Genomic DNA, 18941 nt, shown 5'->3' on the forward strand with positions numbered 1-18941 from the left:
TGCAGATATGCTTGGGAGGAGGGGCTCGTCATCCAAGCCGCATGAACCCAGCACCGGGGCGGCCGTCACTGCGGAAAACGGGCAGGGGCAGGGGGCGAACTGAACTCGTCCGACTGTTACCATTTCCCGATGTTCAGCGAGAGGAAACTGACTGGTTCTTGCGTCCTTTGTGGCAGATGAGTCCGTGACTAAGAGGCTGCATCGCATGAATCAGAGGCTGAGGCAGCTCGAGCAGCAGATGGAGACACTGGAGGCTGACGTTGCCAAGGCGAGCGGCGATTCTGAAATCTTAGAAGGTCGCAGCTGAATAGGTGATCGCCTTTGGCGACTCAGCAGGCGAATTTAGATGATAGCGTCAGTGACTTCGCCTGCTACATATAGGCGACTGGGGCGAGCACCATGGCAGGACCTTTTCACGTCGTTTTGGATGCTTCAATACTTCAGTTATAGTCAGGCGAGCACTGTTGTTGAACTTGGAATTTTCACCTCCTCCTTGAGGGTTCAATACTTCAGTTATATTCCTTCACCACCATAAGTTCATCTCTCGGTCATTTGGATGACCAATTACGACTTCTCCGTGGAAACTACAGCTGACACAAATTGCTGAATTTAGATCACCAACAACCATGATTATATAACTAAAATTGCATCACCAAGTTTACAATAATATATAAAACGGTGGCTCTGCATGATCGTAAAAAGAGAAAAGCAGTAAAAACCACCTAGACACTCGCGTCGCCCCCCGCGTGGGCGACTCGGGCGGCGCAGAAGCACTAGCCACCGCCCGCTACCCCGACGAATCCCTCGCTGCGCCGCCTGAGCGGGCCACCGGAAGCCCGTGCAGCTTGCGATGAGGATGGCGGCGGGGCCTCTCCCCATCTTCCGACGGATCTGGGTGGGCGCGGCTGCCTGAGTCGTCTGAGGGGCTAGCCGGCGTGGGCGGTGCCCCGCGACGACAGAGCCCGAGGGCCACGGAACCGGCGCTACGACGGCCGGATCCGGTGGCTGTGCGGGCGCGCGCGTGCGAGGCGAGGCGGAGGAGATGCCTCGGCCGGCGACGGAGCGGCGGCTGCGCGCATGCGGACGGCACCAAGCCTCGGCCTTAGGGGCGCGATGTGGCGCTGCCTGGTTCCGCGACGGCTTCGCGCGCTCGCAGATGCGCAGGCCCAGCTGCCGGGCATGCAGGCCGGTTGGCGGCGCCTGTGGCCGCGAGGGGGCAGCCGTAGGGGGGAGGATGAGGCGCAGCGCGACGATGGCGCCGCGACGCGCGCGGCGTGGGGCTGGGCGCGAAGGTGGGGGCGGCGCGGTTTGCGGCTGCATCCGGAGGCAGCGCGGTTTGTGGCTGCATGGTGGCCGGCGTGAAGATGGGAGCAGGGACCGACAGTCCGACGATGGGCGTGGTGGCCACATGCGGCAGCGGCTGGCACAGAGCTTGGGGGCAGAACATGGTGCAGGGCGTCGACGCGTCTGTGTGGGCAGTGGCGGCCGAGGCTGCGTGAAGCAATGAGCTGGCCGCTGCTCGAGGAGGCATGGCGGCGGCGCTGCACCCGGGAGGACTTCCGTGGCTGCGGTCGCAGGGCTGAGTGCTTGCAGTCAAGGATGGGATTCTTCGGGCGAAAGCGTTGCCGGCGTTCCTGCCGGTGGCGATGGCGACGGCTCCCTAGGGCATCGTTCTACCCGTTGGGGGTGTCATCGAGCCCATCCCTGATGCACAACGTTCTCTGGGTGAAAATCCTATCCGCTCATGGACGAGCAACAGCGGCGCCTTTTAGTGTCGTCACCTCCTTGGAGGCGTCGTTTGAAGAGAACCATCTCGGCCTGTGGCATTGCCGGTGTCGCCGTTGGTCATGGGTGGCTCTGCTGGTGGTGCGGCAAGGCGGCTGGTGCAGATGGTAGGCTTGAAGAGGGTTGCCGAGCTCTCGTGCTGGCGACCAATGTTATGCCAGCAACCAGGGGTCGTCGCATGGGTGTCGTCTTCGGCTACTCGTGGCGGACCGCGGCAGCTGGCGTTGCTTGGCAACTGCCAGTGCGGTGTGGGACTGCGTCGGAGGACGGCGCTTGCAGCAACGACATCGTGGGACGACTAGGTTTGCAGTAGACTGCGGCAGGTTGCTCAGCCTCGCTCGGCGACTCCGGTGCGGTACATCGTCGGAAGATGGCGCAGACGACAACTTGGCATGATGGCATGACAGCGGAGGCTATTTGCGCGGGTGGTGCAACGAGATGCTGTCGTCCGGCGGGCGCGGCTCGGCTGTTTTGATGGGGTTCTTGGAAACAGCGCAACACTGTCCATCTTCTTGACGGTGACCTATTAAACGGATTTGCGACTCGGAGTAATGAGGCGGGCGTGGTGAGGTCCCCGCGAGTGGTGTCTTCAGCGAGGCGACGAGCGAGGTGGAGTCCAACGGCGGACGTGGCGAGACCTCCGCGCATTGTATTATCACGGTGGCGACTGCAAGGCAGCATGTGTGAGGTCCGGATCCGGTGTTTTCACCTTGTTGAATGGTGAGTGGTGTTACAGAGGCACCACGACGGTGGATCCCGCATGGCGGTGTCCTTCTTCGGTGAGGTGCGGTCTGTTTTTCGCGTTTGCCTATGGCCCGGCGCGGGTCGTACCCGATGACGACTTCATGAGATCGAGATGTTTGTTAGCCACGGCAGTTAGGCTTTGATTCTGCCTCTGTCGTCCAGCGGAGTGGTCTCCTCCGTGTCGATATCACGATCCGACCGGATAGAGTTATCTCGTGGAGATAAGTGGTGTGGTTTGCGTTAACGTTCCAATCCGATCAGTCTGAGTTGTTAAGTTGAGTTCGGCGGGCGTTCATGCTCCAATCCAACCCGCCGGTGTTGTTTTTTATTTTTTTCCTGATTATGGCTTCCCAGGGTTATAATCTTGTATTTTTTTCTACCATATCAATAAAAACGCACTCGTGTTGTGTTGTTCGTTAAAAAAAATAAAACGGTGGCTCTCAAAGAAAAGGGAAAAATGGTAGCTCCATACAAGAGGCCCTTTTCCTTTTTCAATTCCCAACAAAAGCTAATCCTACATAAATTTTTCGTCCCAGAAACAACTCCGCACAATGATCGTACACGGCCGAAACCGTTCCTTGATCCAAAACGGAAGAAAATGAGGTAAACTCTGACAGCGGAAGCCATTGTGGTAACAGCACCAGAAGAGCGCCGGCAGATTCAACTGGCTGAAGTATGTAGCTATTCTGTGACATGAAGAACTCCGAACAAAATTGTTACTCACAAGCTAGCTTTGTCCCAAAGCTGCTAAGGCAGATGGCGAACGCCTGAAACGCTGAGAGCGGCTGGCGATAATCCATAGTGAAGAAATCACTATCAACCTTACCGAACTGCAGGAGAACAGTTTCCTCATCCCCGACGCTGTCAGGATGGCTCGGATCGGCTGTAGCCACCAGCTGGAAATTCTTGACAGATGCAACTGTCACCCGCCCATGGAAGTTCAAGCACCAGCATTGCAAGTGCTCGTGCCACCGTGGGGCTTTGTTTCTGAGGACAGTGGTACCCGTTCGCCTTAGAGACTTCACCTTGAGGGAATTCTCCCAGGTCTCTTGAACTGAGGGACACTCCATGGCGCAAAACATCCTCCTAGGCCCACTGGATTTGAGCAGGTTGCATTTGTAGGAAACCTGTCCAACATCAAAATTCCCTGACGATACTTGAGGACTGATTCGCCTGCTTCCAAAACGCCGAATAGATCGCGTGCTTGACGCCTTCGCACCATCATAGGGTGGCTGGCTGTCATATATTTTGAAGTTTGTTCCCCAAAAATCAGACCTGCAATGGTGCAGCAGAAGTATAGTCATGTTGATAGGCCAAAAGATTACAACACAAACACACAAGACTGAACAAAAAATCGTTTCTCCATATTTCTGCACCAAGAAATCAAATGTGGAGCAGAGTAATGCTGCAACATATAATCTGCAACAGTAATCTGCTTACTAAAAATTCATATACTTTTGGGATGCACAGTTCCAATGCACAAGACCAATGGAAAGGAAAAACAAGAGAAAAGGACCCTCTGTTTTTTTATTAAGGGAACATATAATAGATAACATGGATAAAGGAAAACTAGCAAACGTATTCATGTACTAAATTTGTTTGCTTGATTAAAATAAAAGCAAAGGAAAAGTTAAATCTATTTTATGTCAAGTTCCGGCTCAACCGCTCATGTTTGCCTTAATGTTCCCCCAGCATCAAAGTACAAATACAAATAACTACATAGACCATATATTCTTGTAATACTATCAATTAGAGAAAATTCCTTATTTGGCCCTACTAAACTTACCTCTTTCTTCCTTACCCCCTTTTTTTTTAAGAACTTCCTATCTGACACCACAACTTTCATTCTTCCCTAAATTAACCCTTCTTTTGCCTCCATTAGGTACCGCCGTGAACTCACATGCAAACTTGTCGGATCCTTTTAGGAACAGACCAAAATGCCCCTGCTCTATTCTCCCCTCCCCCACTCGATTCCTCGAACCTACTAAACCGACGGCGGCGGCGGCATGGATCCGGCGGAGGAACCAGGCGGAGGCACCCCCCCCCCCTCCCCGCCCCCACCACACACGCGCGCGTCAAGGTGGAGGCGCGGGAAGCGTCGCACAGAACCAGGGGGCGGCACTGTAGCAGCGCGGGAGGCGTCGCGCGGCATGTGGCGGGGGGTGGCGCTCGTGCGTGCGCGGCCTAATCCGCGGGCCTCCCGCTGCAAAACTACGAGTAGGGGAGCGGCAGCCCCGGCGGCTCGCCGGTGGCGACCACACCGGCGCCCAAACCGGGCCCGCGGCCCTCCCCCCAACTCCCTGTACCACTCATGCCCCAAAACCTCCGAGCACAGACGAGCCATGGCGCAATGCGGCCGACAGCACCCAGGGCTCCCAGCACAGACCAGCCGCCCGACCGGCACCACAGCACCCCACGGAGTGCGCCAAGACCCGCAGCAGCGCCTAAAAACAGCCGGAGCTCCCTGCTCCACCGCGACAGCCCCAGCCAAGCCTAACCGCGACGGCGCCCGGCCGTTCCGGCCACCCTTGTCCCAGAACCGGCCAACCGACGCTGGGAACACCATCCTTACCTCTCACTCCTCCTCGCCAACCCCTTGCAACACGACCTAGAACCCAGGACACCCAACTTCACCGATGGCCTCACCTATACGGCACGACGACAGACGGAGGTGACGAAAACTCGATGCTTGTCGGTGACAAGGGATGGCAGGGGTTGGGATTCGATCGAATGGGTTCGTGGGAGTGTGAGAAGGATGAGAGTGCAAGGAATTTGATTGGATCGAAGAGAGGGCGATGAATTTCGACGAACAGAGGAACTCGGCCAAAAGAGGAACAGACTGAGCGGGAGGAAGAAGATGACTGCCTGTGGTGGTTTATATTCAAATTCTCGCCATGATCCGATTGCCAGCACATGCCTGCTTGTTTGGGCGTGGATCCCTTGCAACGGGAGGCGGCAGGCGCGCAACGTAGGCCGGGTCGCGGGGCCACGGGCCTGCTGCAGGACCCGGCTCCCTTACCGAGCTCCTCCGCAGCCAGTTGCATCCCGCGCAGGTTGGAGTCCACCACCAGGCATGCCACCGCCCCGCCGCCCTCCTTCTCCTCGGCGAACGCCTGGCGCAGGCGGTCCCGGAACGGCTCCCAGAGGCGGTCGTTGATCCACAGCAGTGTGCCGGCGAAGTCCGCGTCGCTGCCGGACGAGAGCAGGTCGGCCGACGGCACGCCCGCCGCGTGCAGGGTGCCGGCCAGCTGCAGTATCGGGGTGAGGTGGCCCTGGAACGGCAGCGGGAACATCAGCACGCGCCGCCGGCGTCCACCACCGGTGCCCACCGGAGACACCGCCTCCGCCGTCGCCAGGGCTGCTCAAGAACTAGCTTTGCGTGCGTGCAGCCTTGGAGCGCCAAGGAGAAGACGGCGACGAATCTTGAGGTTTGGTGAAGCCCGCAGCAGCCTCAAGCGCTGCAGCATGTACATGTACAAGTAGGGGTAAAATGGTCTTTTTACGTGGCGGTTAACACTGTTGGTGCTCAAAACTGACGGAAGGGCCAACTTAGGAAAGAATGAAAGCTGTGGTGCCAGATAGGGAAGTTCTGGGCCAAGGAAAGAAGAGGTAAGTTTAGTACGGCTAAATTGGGAATTTTCTCCATCAATTATCGCTTCTTCAAACTCAGGTGAAGTATAAATTTCACCTCTATAAAAGCAAACTATGGGCTGGCATGAAAGTACCTCAATTTTCCCAAATATGCCCTGTTTCCTTGTGACAGACCATCAGCATCAAGAGAAATAATATACTCTGTATGAGCACCCCATCTAAACCTTTTGGCAGCCATGAGAAACTTCCCTTTGTCCATGGCGACTGTCAGATCTTAAAAACAAAAAGAAAACCTTATGTCATTAAAAGAACTTATTGGAGAATCAAATAAGGAACGAACAGCCATGTAAACTAAAGCAAAAAAATGCTAAACAAGCATGCACTTGGTAAACTATTATACTGATCCATGTAAACTTTTGTAGCTAGCTTATGCACACAATCCCCTCTTCTGTTCCATAGAGGAGAGTGTCCATGGTTTTTGTCCACTATCAGGTTGTGCTGATAATAAAATTTCTTAATGTGCTATATCATGTTATTACACTGAAATGGACATTCTGTTCTGAATTGTGCGCAGACATACAAAAGCAGTTCAAACATAACATTCAGTAAGGAGAAGTTTGTACGCGTACATTACAGATCCTTAGAACAACTGAAGCAAATAACAGAGATGAAAAAAGGAAACACGGAACAAACCATGTTTATTCACACTGCATTCCAAAGTGTTGTCTAAGATTGAAGTTCACTAAGACGGATAAGAATAAGTGAATAACACATCAAAGCATGAAGGGTGGCACTGTATGATGTCATACATACTTACTGTTTCTCAATCCAAGGTAGAGATAAAACGTAGAGTTCTTCTTGTTTCGCTTGATGAAGCACTGGATCGGAAAGTCTTTTGGCCCTGGCTGTTCAAATCACAAGGAATGGAGGGAAAAAGGATCAGTTTTAGCTATAGAGCTGCCTGAAAAATCTAAACTAGACACCTGAAGCCCCTCATTTAAACCTTCGACATAAATAAGAAAAGCTAAATTGGTGCTAAATTGCTCAAACCCAAAAATGGACAACAAGACTTTGACACATCTCGAACAAAATTGTGAACTGAAACATACTAGATAGATACAATCCTAATAGACAATAAATCAGGAAAAAAATCCACTTAAAATATCTGGCAAGTAAAACCAGTGCCATATATTTGGATTTTGGGACAAAAACATAAAATTTTCCGAACACACATATCAAATTTAGCGCCTAAGCCGACACATTAGCACCTGAACTAAATCCAAGGATTAGTCTAGATTCCAAACGTAGCACTGCAACAGTTTCCTGGTCATGGTGGAAATGCCCAAATCCTATGGAAACACAGCTTAGTCCGCATCGATCCCAATGTAACTATCAAAATCCACCATAAAACTGGCATTTCTACATCTCTAATGCGGCAGCCGAGACACAAAATTGGTGGTATGCTGACAGAACACTGAGCCCATCGACGGGCTCCTCAGTCCTCACCTGCTTGAGCGAGGCCGGGAACGTGATCTTCCCGGACTCTGGCAGCGGCCGCACGACCGTCGCGGCGGCCTCGCGCCACCGCCTGCAGACGGAGGCGCAGGACACCACGTCCTTCAGCGCCGGCCACCGCTCCCCGCCGGACGCCTCCACGCGCCGCACCACCTCCGCCACCAGCTCCGGCAGCAGCCGCGCCCACCTGTCCTCCTCCCCCTCCGTCCCCGTCCCCACCTCCGCCACCCCATCCCGCCTCACCACCTCCCCAGATACAGGCGACGCCGCCATTCCGCACCACCTCCTCTCCCCCTTCCCCTGCTTGCGTGTTCTCGTCAGTGGTGGCACGGTGCCGCGGGGAGATTGCTGGGAGAGCCGAGAACCCCGTGTCGTGTGCGCCGCTCGGGGACAGAAATAAAATTCGCTCGTGCCTGCGGGAAGCGGATCTAGCGCTCGCACTCCTGTGGCGCGCGCCTTTATGGCCGCGCACGACGGTTTCTAGAAGATCTGCTACGGATTTGGTTAGGCAGGTGGGCACGAGCGCTTCCTCTCCGTTCCTGTCCACCGAGGCCAACGCTAACGCCACCGCGTTTTTGCTTGGTCGTCAAAGCGAAGACGCGATGGAAAGTCCACGGGCTGTCGGAATCTACATCGCAGAGGTCGGGAGCAGGGATTGGCCACGAGAGGGTAAAACTTTGGCAGTGTTCTGACAGGTCAGTCCAGACAGAAAGGCTTCGTGTCTGGAAACGTTTCAGATTGAGCAATGCTGCAATGGCGTGTGCAGGCTTCACCGGTGTGGCGAGCGCGTGCGAGAATCAGGCAACGAGAGGCTTCGCACGCCATCCTCAGGAGATTTGCTTGCTTCAAGACGCAGCAGAAGGATGGCTAAATTTAGCGTGGATTTAGCAGAGGTCTGCTGCTAAAATACACCGCGTTAGGAGCATGTCCGGTGACCGGTCCGGACGGCAGAACCGGGGGAGAGAGATAAGCAAGGCGGCAGCGGGCATGCGTGACGAGGACGACGGCGACGGCGACGGCCTCATACCACTCGGCGCATCATCTTCTGCCTTCGTGGGCTCAGTTTTGGGCTGGACCCGTGATATCCCTGATTCGCCACTACCACTACCGCCCCACTTTTGATTTTTCTGGAAGAATCAGATTTGCTCGCCACTGCACTGGTTCGGTGCCCGGCTGGCCGCGTCTGAGACGACGACGGCACGGATGGGGGGTGTCTGGTGTCTCGCGGCCACACGCAGGGAATGGGTCGATGCTTCTACTTGCAGGTTCCCATAACCCCATTTCCGCGAAGTGATCCCTTTCGAAAAGAATCAGCAGCGGCAGCACAGATGGCCCTTGGAGTAGTACTCGTTATCTCTGCGTTTCTCTCTCGTCAAGTCGTCAGTAAAGCTTGTGCAGTTACTTCCTAACTCCACTGCGATTTGTTGGCCCTTCAGCAGATAGTACTGGGTTTAGCCATAGGCCATAGGCGATAGCCTGCCCTCGATCTCGATGTACCTTCAGAGACGTGGCTTCACTAATGAGCGAGCCACTTCAGTATTCTGACGTAGCATGAGCTCTGAACTCTTCTTGTGAATTGTTAGTGGCTTAGTGCAGGAGCAGGTATGCATCCATCGCCAGATATATTTTTAGCAGGTACTCCAATACACACTACTAGCCTGCAGAGGTAGCACTGCTCCAATCCAAGTCAACGGCTCGCGTTTGTCGCTGTCGTTGCCGAGTAATTGCACCCACTACGTACTTATCTAACCTTGACGTGTTGTCGCTCAGTACCAAAATAAAAATAAAAATAAAAAAACGAGCTGTCACTAGCCAGCACTGCTTCTAGCTCAAGCCACTGAACTGCTTCTAGCTCAAGCCATTGAACCTTCCTTCCTCCTTGCAGGCGGCTTTGTCTTTTCTTCCCCCTCCCCCGGTGATTTTCATACCGTGACAATGACACGTAAGCCTCTGCGACTGACAAGATATCCACAGTTCACGACATGCCAAACAAAAGAGTTGTGACGGGGCAGTTAACCGGCTGTACCAACAACGGCGAGAAACACAGCCGTGGAAGACCGATTCGGCTGCAGGTAAGCGGTCGCCGTCCAGCATCAAGAAGTCAAGCGCGCGCGGCGCGATGCGCTGGCCGTTGCGATCCACGGAGGCGCCTGTCCTGCTCGCCGGTGGGCTCGCTCGTGACTCGCCTCGCGGTCCTCGTCGCGACAAGCGGCTCCGGCTGCCGGAATCGACATGCACCTTTGTTCAGGCGGGCTTGTTGCCTGGGGACCAACCTCAACGGCTACAATTCAGAACCAACCGGCCCGACGCCTCCGTTTCCTCCCTCGGGTGTCGCTCGGCGGTCGGCGCGGCCTCCGGCGCCGCGAGGACCCAAGCCCCAAGGTCGTCGCGGCGCTAGTCTCCGGAGTCCGGACAGTTCCCGGCGAGCGGCCGGCGTGGGTTTGCACGCTGCAGTCTTTGTTTCGGGCGAGCAGCGGCCCGGACGCGAATTCTGGACTGGTTCGTACGCATTCAGGTTTCACGTGGCTGACTTGCTGGTGGAGCCTAGTACCACCGCGGCTGCGGTTAAAGACGCTGCGCGTTGAAACTCTGGGCGCCGGCGATTGGCGCCATCGCCAGCGTACGTGGCCGCTGCCCGACAAGGAGCTACGCGCCAGCGTGGAGCTGAGGACTGCACTGTTCCGTGGAAAGAGATCCAGAAGCGTGGGCTCCGTCGCGGCGTCCCAGCCCCGGACCCCGGTTATTGAACCGATCTTTGACAAAAGAGAGGTGACGCTGCAACGAGCAACGAAACTTCACCCGTTTCTCTTCAGCAAACTGCTTATTTTCTTCCCCTTTTCGGTCCCAAGAAAAGGAAGAAAAGTCTGTTACTGGGGTTCCTCCAACTACTGCTGCCACCAAACAACTCCGACCCTTTCTCGTCGTGATCCTCTCTCTTCACACTGTAAGCTCTCCACCCGCCCCTGTTCCTCTTCTCCACCATGTTCTTCCTTTCAAAAAAAAAAAACTGTTCTTCAGTTGTTCGTCGGTGATGTAAGTGTCTGACGGCTCCGATGGTTCTGTGCAGGTTCTGATTTTTTTTTGTCAGGGTCGTCGCGTGCAGGGCTATGCTATCTGATCATCATCTGAAGTGACCTCCGGGCACGCCGCCGCCGATGGGTGCGTCGAGTTCTTTCGTGCTCGCCGTGTTGACCCTCCACTCTGCTTCTGCGATGGCCGGCTGCTCCGCCGTGGATCTGCCGGCGGCGCAGCCTAGCCACCGGAGGTGGCTCCAGGACACCAATCTCGCTGCGCGTTCGGAGGCAACTATTCCTGTGCCAATTGTTGCTCGCGTCCCTTCTGAGGGAAGCGGCTCGTTTCCGGCATCGAGTAGTCGACGCGGGGGGCATCACCCGAAACCGAAAGAGGTAGCGCGGCCGGCTGCTACTGGGGGTTCTCCGCATCGCCCGTCCCCGTCCAAGTCCCATTATTTGTTGACATCCATGAGGTGGCTGTACCTGATTGTTCTTCCGGCGGCTGGCCTGCTGTTGCTCGCTGGAATAGCTTGCTGGCTCTTGGCGTGCCGCAAGAGTGCGGTTGCGACTATAGGCCCTTGGAAAACGGGACTCAGTGGCCAGCTACAGAAGGCATTCGTCACAGGTACTACTTTATTTGCTGCAAGTTCATACATGTTCTCAAAAATATTTTACATCTATGTACTTCTTGCAAAAAAATGGAAAAGAATAAAGTTCTCGATTGCTCTGTTGATTCTGTGGTCTTTCCATTATGCAGTTAGAATGCTCACCTGACACTTCGCTGTTTGTTTTAATTCTTGAAACGCACTTTACCTTTTAAATTGCACTTGAGCTGCTGCGTATTGATGTAGCAGCTAACTCTGCTGATCTGAATGTGCTTCAGGAGTACCAAAACTGCAGAGGTCAGAGCTGGAAAGAGCCTGTGAGGACTTCAGCAACATTATAGCAAGTTATCCACACTACACTGTCTACAAGGGAACACTGTCATCTGGTGTTGAGATTGCTGTGGTATCCACTATGATTACATCAAGCAAGGAGTGGTCAGAGCATTCAGAGAGCTGTTTCAGGAAAAAGGTTATCGGCGTTTTGGCCCATTAGATGAACATCTCACCCCAGTTTGTATATTGCGTATTAGCATGGAAATTTTACATTTCTTTCATGAATAAGCAGATAGACACACTGTCGCGAATGAACCATAAAAACTTCATCAACCTGCTTGGCTTTTGTGAGGAGGAGGAACCTTTCACCAGGATGATGGTGCTTGAATATGCACCGAATGGGACACTTTATGAGAGTCTTCACGGTATATTAAAAAATTATCTTGCTAATTCATCTATTGAGCAGGGTAGTTTTCTAAATATTGTTCACGATTAATTAACAAATTTGGAAACTGTTTTTGCAGCTGAGGACTTTGAGCACATCGGTTGGCGAGGTAGGATGCGGATCATCATGGGACTAGCATACTGCATCCAACACATGCATGAGCTTAATCCTCCAGTGGCGCACCCTGACCTGCAGTCCAGTTCCATACTGCTCTCTGAAGATGGTGCTGCAAAGGTACACACTTCTATATATGCATCCAGCATCGTCAACTGCTACGCGTGCTCTCTCTGAAACTGTTTTTGCAGCTGACGATTTTGAGTACTCCTACGGGCTAGTCTTATCCCATTTGACATTTTTAGTCCCGCATTTTACCAAATTGATCCGACATCCCATATTGAATCACCATGCTGTTTAGCATCCGAGTCAAGTAACTATCAATCTGATCCAATCCGAGTGCTTTCTGCAGATCGTTGACATGAGCGTTTGGCATGAAGTGATTTCCAAAGGGAAAACGCCGACAAATGGAGAGCTTGACCCGCACCATGAACAAGTGTCTGCTGCACTAGCAGGGAATGTATATAGCTTTGGTGTTCTACTTCTTGAAATCATCTCGGGGAAGCTTCCTGACCCTGCACACGAGCGATCCCTCGTCATCTTGGTAATGATATCAACGATGGATCATCTAACTGAAAAAAGTTCATCTTGAAAAAAATCAAATGATTTTATTTTTCTTCTTTCTAGGCTCTGGAGTGCATTAACAACGGTGACCGGAGTCTAGTCTCTCTGCTTGATCCTACACTGAATGATCATAAGGAAGATGAGCTAGCAGTCATCGGCAAGGTGATCCATGCCTGCATCCAGAGCGATCCGAGAAACAGGCCGAGCATGAGGGAGATCACTGCGAGGCTGAGGGAAGCCATAGGCATCTCGCCGGTCGCTGCGACGCCGAGGCTGTCTCCGCTCTGGTGGGCAGAGCTGGAGGTCCTCTCAGCCGCCGAAGCAGGCTAATAATTGGCAAGAGCTCAGAAGGGACGATGGCCATCGTCTCATCAGATGTGCTCTGAAGAAAACCACTCTGCAGGCTCACGCTGTGCATACTTCTATGCTATGCAACGTTTGTGCATGCATCCAGCAACTTCAACTGATGCGCATGTCTCCTGCTGTAAATGTAAAACTGTAGGAACAGTAATCCTCGTGGATGCTTGGTAGCATGTAGTAGTACCTTTCCCTGCATCATCATGTGTCTGAACTCTGAAGGCGCCATCGGGCATTACATCAGCAAAACGGTGCTAGCAATAGCATAGCCGTAGCTAGTGGTTTGGCAGCACACACTATACCGTAGCAAAGTCAGAGCAGCACACTCAGCGTATCCTCTAGGTACATGTATTTGTCCCTGGCCAGGCAGGCCATGACCATTAGACCAAACAAAGCTTCTAAAGGCCACGCCGCCCGCCATGGCCGGCAGCCCGGCATATAAAAGCTCCACAATTGATACCTGACCTTGGGGGCGCTTGCAGACGACACTATCCACGTTGTTTCTCTGCCCAGCTATTATAATGCAAGATCAGGGCGCCGAGAACACTCTCCTGCTTCCAGCGAAGCTCAGTGAACAGTGCACGCATGACTGCCGTCCCTTGCAAAACATCTGCAGCCAGCCAGATGGATTGGAATCCAACCCAAAACTTTTCGCATCGAATGGCCCAAACTTCTACGCGCCAGCCGCTTCTGCCGTGGTGAACTGGTGATCGTCTACAGACCAGCTAGCCCGTCAGCTCGCGTCACGAAGGTGATGCTTTCAGGGAAGTGAACATTTCTTCCGTCCTTACTGATGTCCTCTCGAGAAAAAACAACTGCCGACTGGTCAGCTGAGGCCGCGTTTCTCCGGCGACGGCAAGTAAGCGAGCGTGGGCGGCCGTGAACGGGGACTCACCTTATCTGAGAAGAAGGCGGCGACCGGTGACAAAATGTGCCTGGATCGAGTAGGCTGTAAGCAAGCATCTACCATCTTCTTCCATGACGAAATTCAACTTGATCAGTTTCTAGTGCTCCGTTCATTGGGCGGACGGCACCATCCAAGCCGTGCCGGTGCCCATAGACCCACTGGCACGTCGGGCCACATGTCACCCGAGCCACCCGCTCCGCCCGCCCGGCGTGACGGCGTCGCCGTCCAGAACCAGGCGGCCAGTGGCCTAGTGCTCTGCGCACACATGGGCTCCTGCATGCGCGCCACCTTTCGCCACCTCATACGCCCGGCCGGCGCGCGCCCGCAGCCGTCCGTTCGCCTCCGCTCCACGGCTCCGATGGCGCGGCCGCCCCTTTATAAATCCCACCGCCACGCGTGGCCGTTGCTCGTTGACACCTTCCATACCATTGATTAGGCCTCTCCCGCCTCGCCGCGCCGCGCCGCCCGCCTCTGTTCTGCCGCCTGCGCCCGCTCCCCGCTCACGTGCCCGTTCGGGAGATGGAGCTGGAGGCGGCGACCCGGCGCTTCCACCTCTGGTTCCGCGGGCTGCGCTCGCTGCGCCGCGACCTGAGCTCGGCCCGCTGGTCCGACGATCCGGCCCAGCTCGAGGCGCTGGTGGGCCGCTTCGTGGTCCACCTGGAGTCCTACTGCGCCGCGCGCGCTGAGCTGGACCCGGTGTGGACGCTGTCGGCGCCGTGGGCCAGCCCCGCGGAGCGCGGCGCCGCGTACTGGCTCGCCGGGTGGCGCCCCACCACGCTGGTCCACCTGCTCCACACAGAGTCCGGCCGCCGGTTCGAGGCGCAGCTGCCGGACCTCCTCCTGGGCGTGCGGTCGGGGAACCTGGGCGACCTCAGCCCGGAGCAGCTGGCGCAGGTCGACGAGCTGCAGCGGCGCACGGTGGCCGAGGAGGACGCGCTGTCGCGGGAGATGGCGGAGGTGCAGGAGGGCCACGGCGTGGTGGCGCCCGGGGACGGGGGCGGCGAGCTGGAGCTGGACGTGCGCGGACTGGTGCGCCGGGTCAGGGCGGTGCTGGACAGGGCGGACGCGCTGCGGCTGCGCACCATGAAGCGCGCGGTGGAGATCCTGCAGCCGGCGCAGGCGGCCGAGCTGCTCGTCGCCGCCGCCGACATGGAGATCGGCTTCCGGGAGTTCGGGCTCAAGTACGGACCGGGCCGCGACCGATGACCCCGGTTTTTCCTTTGGAATTTCTCCCTGCAGTCCTGCGCACTTGCTTGCTTGATCCGGGCGGCGTAGGCGTCGTAAGTCGTAACCCAGTTTTTTATCCATCCCCCATTTGTTTGTGTGGTGGCTGTTTTGACTGGACCTTCTTACCGAGTGCCTACTGGGCCGTGGGCTATAGCAGGGCATGCAGAGAAAATAATAAAATGCACGAGATTGCCTGAGATGTTTTTAACGAGAAGTTGGCCTGTTCTTGGTGTGTTATTCAGAGGCCCTTCTTGCTGCTGTTTTCTGGCGTGCAATGTTGGAAGGCTTCATGGTTGATGCTCGCTTGTAACTTGTGTGAACGGGTGCCGTGGCTCGCAGCGCATTCATTTACCTGCTTGGTGTCGAGGAAACACTTTATTACTGAACCTACCAAATTTTCTTTCACTGCGACGCTTTCAACTGACGCGCTTCAAAGGTAACCGCAATACGAACCGCGGTGAAACATTTGCACATTTATTCCGGTGTACCCTTTCCATCCACGAGACGAGATGGACCAAGCGCGAGCAGGACGGACGGGGAAGAGGCCGGCGCCAAGGCCGCCTCGCACGGCTCGTGCCATTTATCGCACGAGCAGCGGGAGATTTCGCGAGCCGTGCTCCACTGATGCCCAATTTAAGGCGTGCATGTTCTTATATTTGGGCGGGCCAGCCAGCCAACCGGACTCCGGCGGCCGCGCACGATAAAACAGCCTCGCGCCGCATGCTGGCAACGTTGCCGTTTCCCAAGCTTGGGGGTAGGGGCAGCCAAGAACCCAACCAATTTCTGCTCCTCCGCTCCGCCTGCCACCCACGGCCACGAACAGCAACCGCAGCTTGCCAGCAGAACGCAACGCCCCGGCCCTCCCCTCCCCTCCCGTCGCGCCCCCCAAAATCTAGCCAGCCACGGCCCCCCGTCTTCCTCTCTGCCAAGAAAGGCTCCACGTTGACATCGAGGGCGGCGTAGTGCGTACGAGCGCGCGCGTACCAGCCATGCGCCCGTGATGGCCCGGCCGCTCCAGAAGATCGGCCTCGAAAGGTTCTCGTTCAGGCGGCGGAGGTCGGTGTCGTCGTCGTCGTCGCCGTCGTCGCCGCTGTCGCTGGCCTCGGACGGGACGGACGGCAGCACCATGGAGACGGCGGCGCCTTCCACCAGGCGGATTCTGTCGAGGAGCTGCGGGTCCAAGGGAAGCCGGCTCTCGGTGGACCTTCCGCCGCCGCTGGCCGGCGGCCCGTCGGATAAGGGGGCGGCCGGGAGCTCGTCGTCGCAAGCGGTGCCGCCCAGGCCGGCCCGGCATGAGGGCCCGCCCTCAGGTGACCATCTTTCTTGGACCGACGACATCGAACGCCCGTTATGCTGTTGCGAATTGCAATCTTATTGGAGAAGCACGATTTGCTTTGGTGAGTTGCAGATGCGGAGATGGTGAAGGAGAAGTTCTCCAAGCTGCTGCTCGGAGAGGACATGTCCGGCACCGGCAAGGGGGTGTCCTCTGCTCTTGCCCTGTCCAACGCCATCACTAATCTTGCGGGTAATCCATTTTCTCTTTCAGGGATCCATCCTTTCCCCCCTATTCTTTCCTTCTGCAATTCCACTATCTGGGCAGCCTTCGATTTCTAATGGAATCCCTGATTAACTAGGCGTTCTTTCTCTTGATGACATCTTTTCAGCTTCTGTGTTTGGTGAGCAGCGCCGTCTGCAGCCGATGGCCGCCGACCAGAAAGCGCGGTGGCAGAAGGAGATCGACTGGCTTTTGTCGGTCGCCGATCACATTGTCGAATTTGTTCCTTCGCAGCAGATGTCCGACAACGGGACCTGCATGGAGGTAAGAAATCCCGCATTTTCAGCGCTTCTCGTCGTACTATTCAGCTTCACCGTCCCAATTCAATTATCCAGTGGTACATACCACTCAACGGCCTTGAATTGACCCGTCTTCCTGTCAAACAGATAATGGTAACCCAGCAGCGTCAAGATCTACAAATGAACATCCCTGCATTGCGCAAGCTCGATGGAATGCTCCTTGTAAGCATGGGCCTGCTCATCCTGATCTTCTACTGAACCAATTCACAGAGATATCTGAGGTGCTAACTTTTGGTATTGCATATTTCTGTCGTGCGACAGGAATATCTTGATAGTTTCAAAGACAGACAGGAGTTCTGGTATGTGTCGAAAGATGCAGACGAATCGGAGAAGGGCAACATGCCGAGGCAGGATGACAAATGGTGGCTCCCAACTGTTAGGGTCCCTCCTAATGGTCTGTCAGATGCATACAGGAAATGGCTTCAACACCAGAAGGATCTCGTTGCACAAGTGCTGAAGGCAGCAATGGCCATCAATGCTAATATTCTTATGGAAATGGAGGTCCCAGAATCATACATGGAGTCCCTACCAAAGGTGATCTGTAAGACCAGACTGCTAACGCCTTTCTGTATTCTTTTTACAGCAATTCTAACAATATAACTCTACCACCTTTTGTTGTTTTGTCTGCTAGAATGGGAAGTCCACCCTTGGAGAGTCAATGTACAAACTTATAACTGATGATTATTTTGACCCGGAAGAACTTCTAAGTTCTGTAGACCTGTCTGATGAACACAACATTGTTGATCTAAAGAATCGAGTCGAAGCCTCAGTAGTCATCTGGCAGAAGAAAATGACCAATAAGGACAGCAAATTATCGTGGGGACATGGGGTTAGTCACGAGAAGAGGGGAATGTTTGAAGGCAGGGCAGAGAACGTTCTTCTCCTGATCAAGCACAGATATCCTGGCATTGCTCAATCAACTCTGGACATAAGCAAAATCCAATGCAACAGGGTACAGAAAGCATTCACAATTCCCATAGCCTTTTACAGATACACTACAGTGTTTTGTTTACTCACATATATTGCACATCTCCCCTCTTATCTTTTTTTTCAGGATGTTGGCCTTGCCATTTTGGAGAGCTACTCCAGGACTCTTGAGAGCTTAGCTTTCACAGTTATGTCTCGAATCGAAGATGTCCTCAACGTTGACTTGGCCACTCAAGATCCCAAGAACGTGGATTCAATGAGAATACCCAGTTTAACTTCAGACGACACGGATAAGGTTGTCTCAGATGCTAAGGCCGAGGTAGAGAAGTCGAGGAGAATGGAACCAGTTACAGCAACGATGTACGACTTTGTGGGCTCATGGGACCATGTCAAGGAGAGCGCTAATGGTCCGAAGCTGTCCAAGATCTCATCAATTGCAACCAAGAGGTTTTCTTACCTTGATAATTTGGGTGGAACAAGAAGCCCAATAGCTAGACACTAGCTGCTATAGGGGTGAGGATAGATGGATCATGCTGCCAGGAAACCTTTGGAAGAAACTTTGTACATAGCACAGATGTCTCCAATGCATCATGATATTCGGAAATGGGGGTTCCCTTTGAGGTTCTGTAAACTAACTCGGAGGAAGTTTGGTGCATGAAGCCATGCCAATGTGAATTCTTGGCATATTTACATGAAATAATCAGAAGATCATAACTCATGAACTGACCATCAACAGTAGGCCTGTGGGATTTGTACTTGTACGGTTTCAAAAGAAAAGGAGGGGAAAAGATTGTATTGCCCTAGTAGCGCCTTGTTCAATAGAATTCTTTTTTGGACATGGAAAAGGGGCAAACCCCTTATGACTTCCATTATTACAAATCACTGTGCTTCGAACATCTCTGAGAAGATGACAGGGGATGGATACTATTTTAGTCATCAGCACCAGCAGTCCAGCATCTAGCCAGACATACTACTTTACAAAATCCCAGCGAACCCTTGCCAAACGATAATGGAACGAA

At 54.3% G+C, this 18941-nt stretch overlaps 4 protein-coding genes across 7 annotated transcripts; 3 read left to right on the top strand and 1 right to left on the bottom strand.

The window, feature by feature from the left end:
* Positions 1-2947: 2947 nt before the first annotated feature.
* LOC112883979 (tubby-like F-box protein 10) lies at positions 2948-8046 on the bottom strand. 3 transcript variants are annotated; one of them, XM_025949260.1, is made up of 4 exons: positions 7627-8046; positions 6938-7025; positions 6255-6393; positions 2948-3804 (listed from the first exon to the last, which is right to left on the bottom strand). In XM_025949260.1, exons 1-4 carry the CDS (start codon positions 7906-7908, stop codon positions 3246-3248), a joined length of 1068 nt encoding a protein of 355 aa, XP_025805045.1. In that variant the 5' UTR covers positions 7909-8046; the 3' UTR covers positions 2948-3245. The 3 variants fall into 3 exon arrangements, with proteins under 3 accessions (XP_025805045.1, XP_025805044.1, XP_025805046.1); XM_025949259.1 differs by lacking the exons at positions 6255-6393; positions 6938-7025; positions 7627-8046 and adding an exon at positions 5176-5963; XM_025949261.1 differs by lacking the exons at positions 6255-6393; positions 6938-7025; positions 7627-8046 and adding an exon at positions 5395-5961.
* A 2304-nt stretch (positions 8047-10350) lies between these two features.
* Positions 10351-13250, top strand: LOC112883978 (protein MALE DISCOVERER 2-like). The gene is made up of 7 exons (XM_025949258.1): positions 10351-10579; positions 10703-11274; positions 11533-11723; positions 11820-11952; positions 12052-12206; positions 12439-12630; positions 12714-13250. Exons 2-7 carry the CDS (start codon positions 10791-10793, stop codon positions 12978-12980), a joined length of 1422 nt encoding a protein of 473 aa, XP_025805043.1. The 5' UTR covers positions 10351-10579; positions 10703-10790; the 3' UTR covers positions 12981-13250.
* Positions 13251-14345: 1095 nt separating this feature from the next.
* On the top strand, positions 14346-15333 carry LOC112887533 (transcription factor TGA9-like). Its single transcript, XM_025953721.1, has one exon. It carries the CDS (start codon positions 14434-14436, stop codon positions 15118-15120), a length of 687 nt encoding a protein of 228 aa, XP_025809506.1. The 5' UTR covers positions 14346-14433; the 3' UTR covers positions 15121-15333.
* Positions 15334-15836: 503 nt separating this feature from the next.
* LOC112886511 (rop guanine nucleotide exchange factor 12-like) lies at positions 15837-18725 on the top strand. Of its 2 annotated transcripts, XM_025952429.1 has the most exons (7): positions 15845-16451; positions 16550-16666; positions 16806-16960; positions 17083-17157; positions 17257-17529; positions 17627-17947; positions 18050-18725. In XM_025952429.1, the coding sequence occupies exons 1-7, from the start codon at positions 16142-16144 to the stop codon at positions 18422-18424; spliced, it is 1626 nt and encodes a 541-aa protein (XP_025808214.1). In that variant the 5' UTR covers positions 15845-16141; the 3' UTR covers positions 18425-18725. The 2 variants fall into 2 exon arrangements, with proteins under 2 accessions (XP_025808213.1, XP_025808214.1); XM_025952428.1 differs by having other exon boundaries at positions 15837-16451; positions 17627-18725.
* Positions 18726-18941: the final 216 nt, after the last annotated feature.

Source organism: Panicum hallii, chromosome 3 (genome assembly GCF_002211085.1).
Source record: "Panicum hallii strain FIL2 chromosome 3, PHallii_v3.1, whole genome shotgun sequence".
NCBI classification, from domain to species: Eukaryota; Viridiplantae; Streptophyta; class Magnoliopsida; order Poales; family Poaceae; genus Panicum; species Panicum hallii.

Coding starts and splice junctions, on each gene's coding strand:
- LOC112887533 (XM_025953721.1), top strand. CDS start 14,434: ATGGAGCTGGAGGCGGCGACCCGGCGCTTCCACCTCTGGTTCCGCGGG.
- LOC112883979 (XM_025949259.1), bottom strand. CDS start 5,822: ATGTTCCCGCTGCCGTTCCAGGGCCACCTCACCCCGATACTGCAGCTG. Junction 3,805..5,175: donor TCTGTCGTCGTGCCGTATAG/GTGAGGCCATCG, acceptor GCACCATTGCAG/GTCTGATTTTTGGGGAACAA.
- LOC112886511 (XM_025952428.1), top strand. CDS start 16,142: ATGGCCCGGCCGCTCCAGAAGATCGGCCTCGAAAGGTTCTCGTTCAGG. Junction 16,452..16,549: donor GCATGAGGGCCCGCCCTCAG/GTGACCATCTTT, acceptor GGTGAGTTGCAG/ATGCGGAGATGGTGAAGGAG. Junction 17,530..17,626: donor ACATGGAGTCCCTACCAAAG/GTGATCTGTAAG, acceptor TTTGTCTGCTAG/AATGGGAAGTCCACCCTTGG.
- LOC112883978 (XM_025949258.1), top strand. CDS start 10,791: ATGGGTGCGTCGAGTTCTTTCGTGCTCGCCGTGTTGACCCTCCACTCT. Junction 11,275..11,532: donor ACAGAAGGCATTCGTCACAG/GTACTACTTTAT, acceptor AATGTGCTTCAG/GAGTACCAAAACTGCAGAGG. Junction 12,207..12,438: donor CTGAAGATGGTGCTGCAAAG/GTACACACTTCT, acceptor TGCTTTCTGCAG/ATCGTTGACATGAGCGTTTG.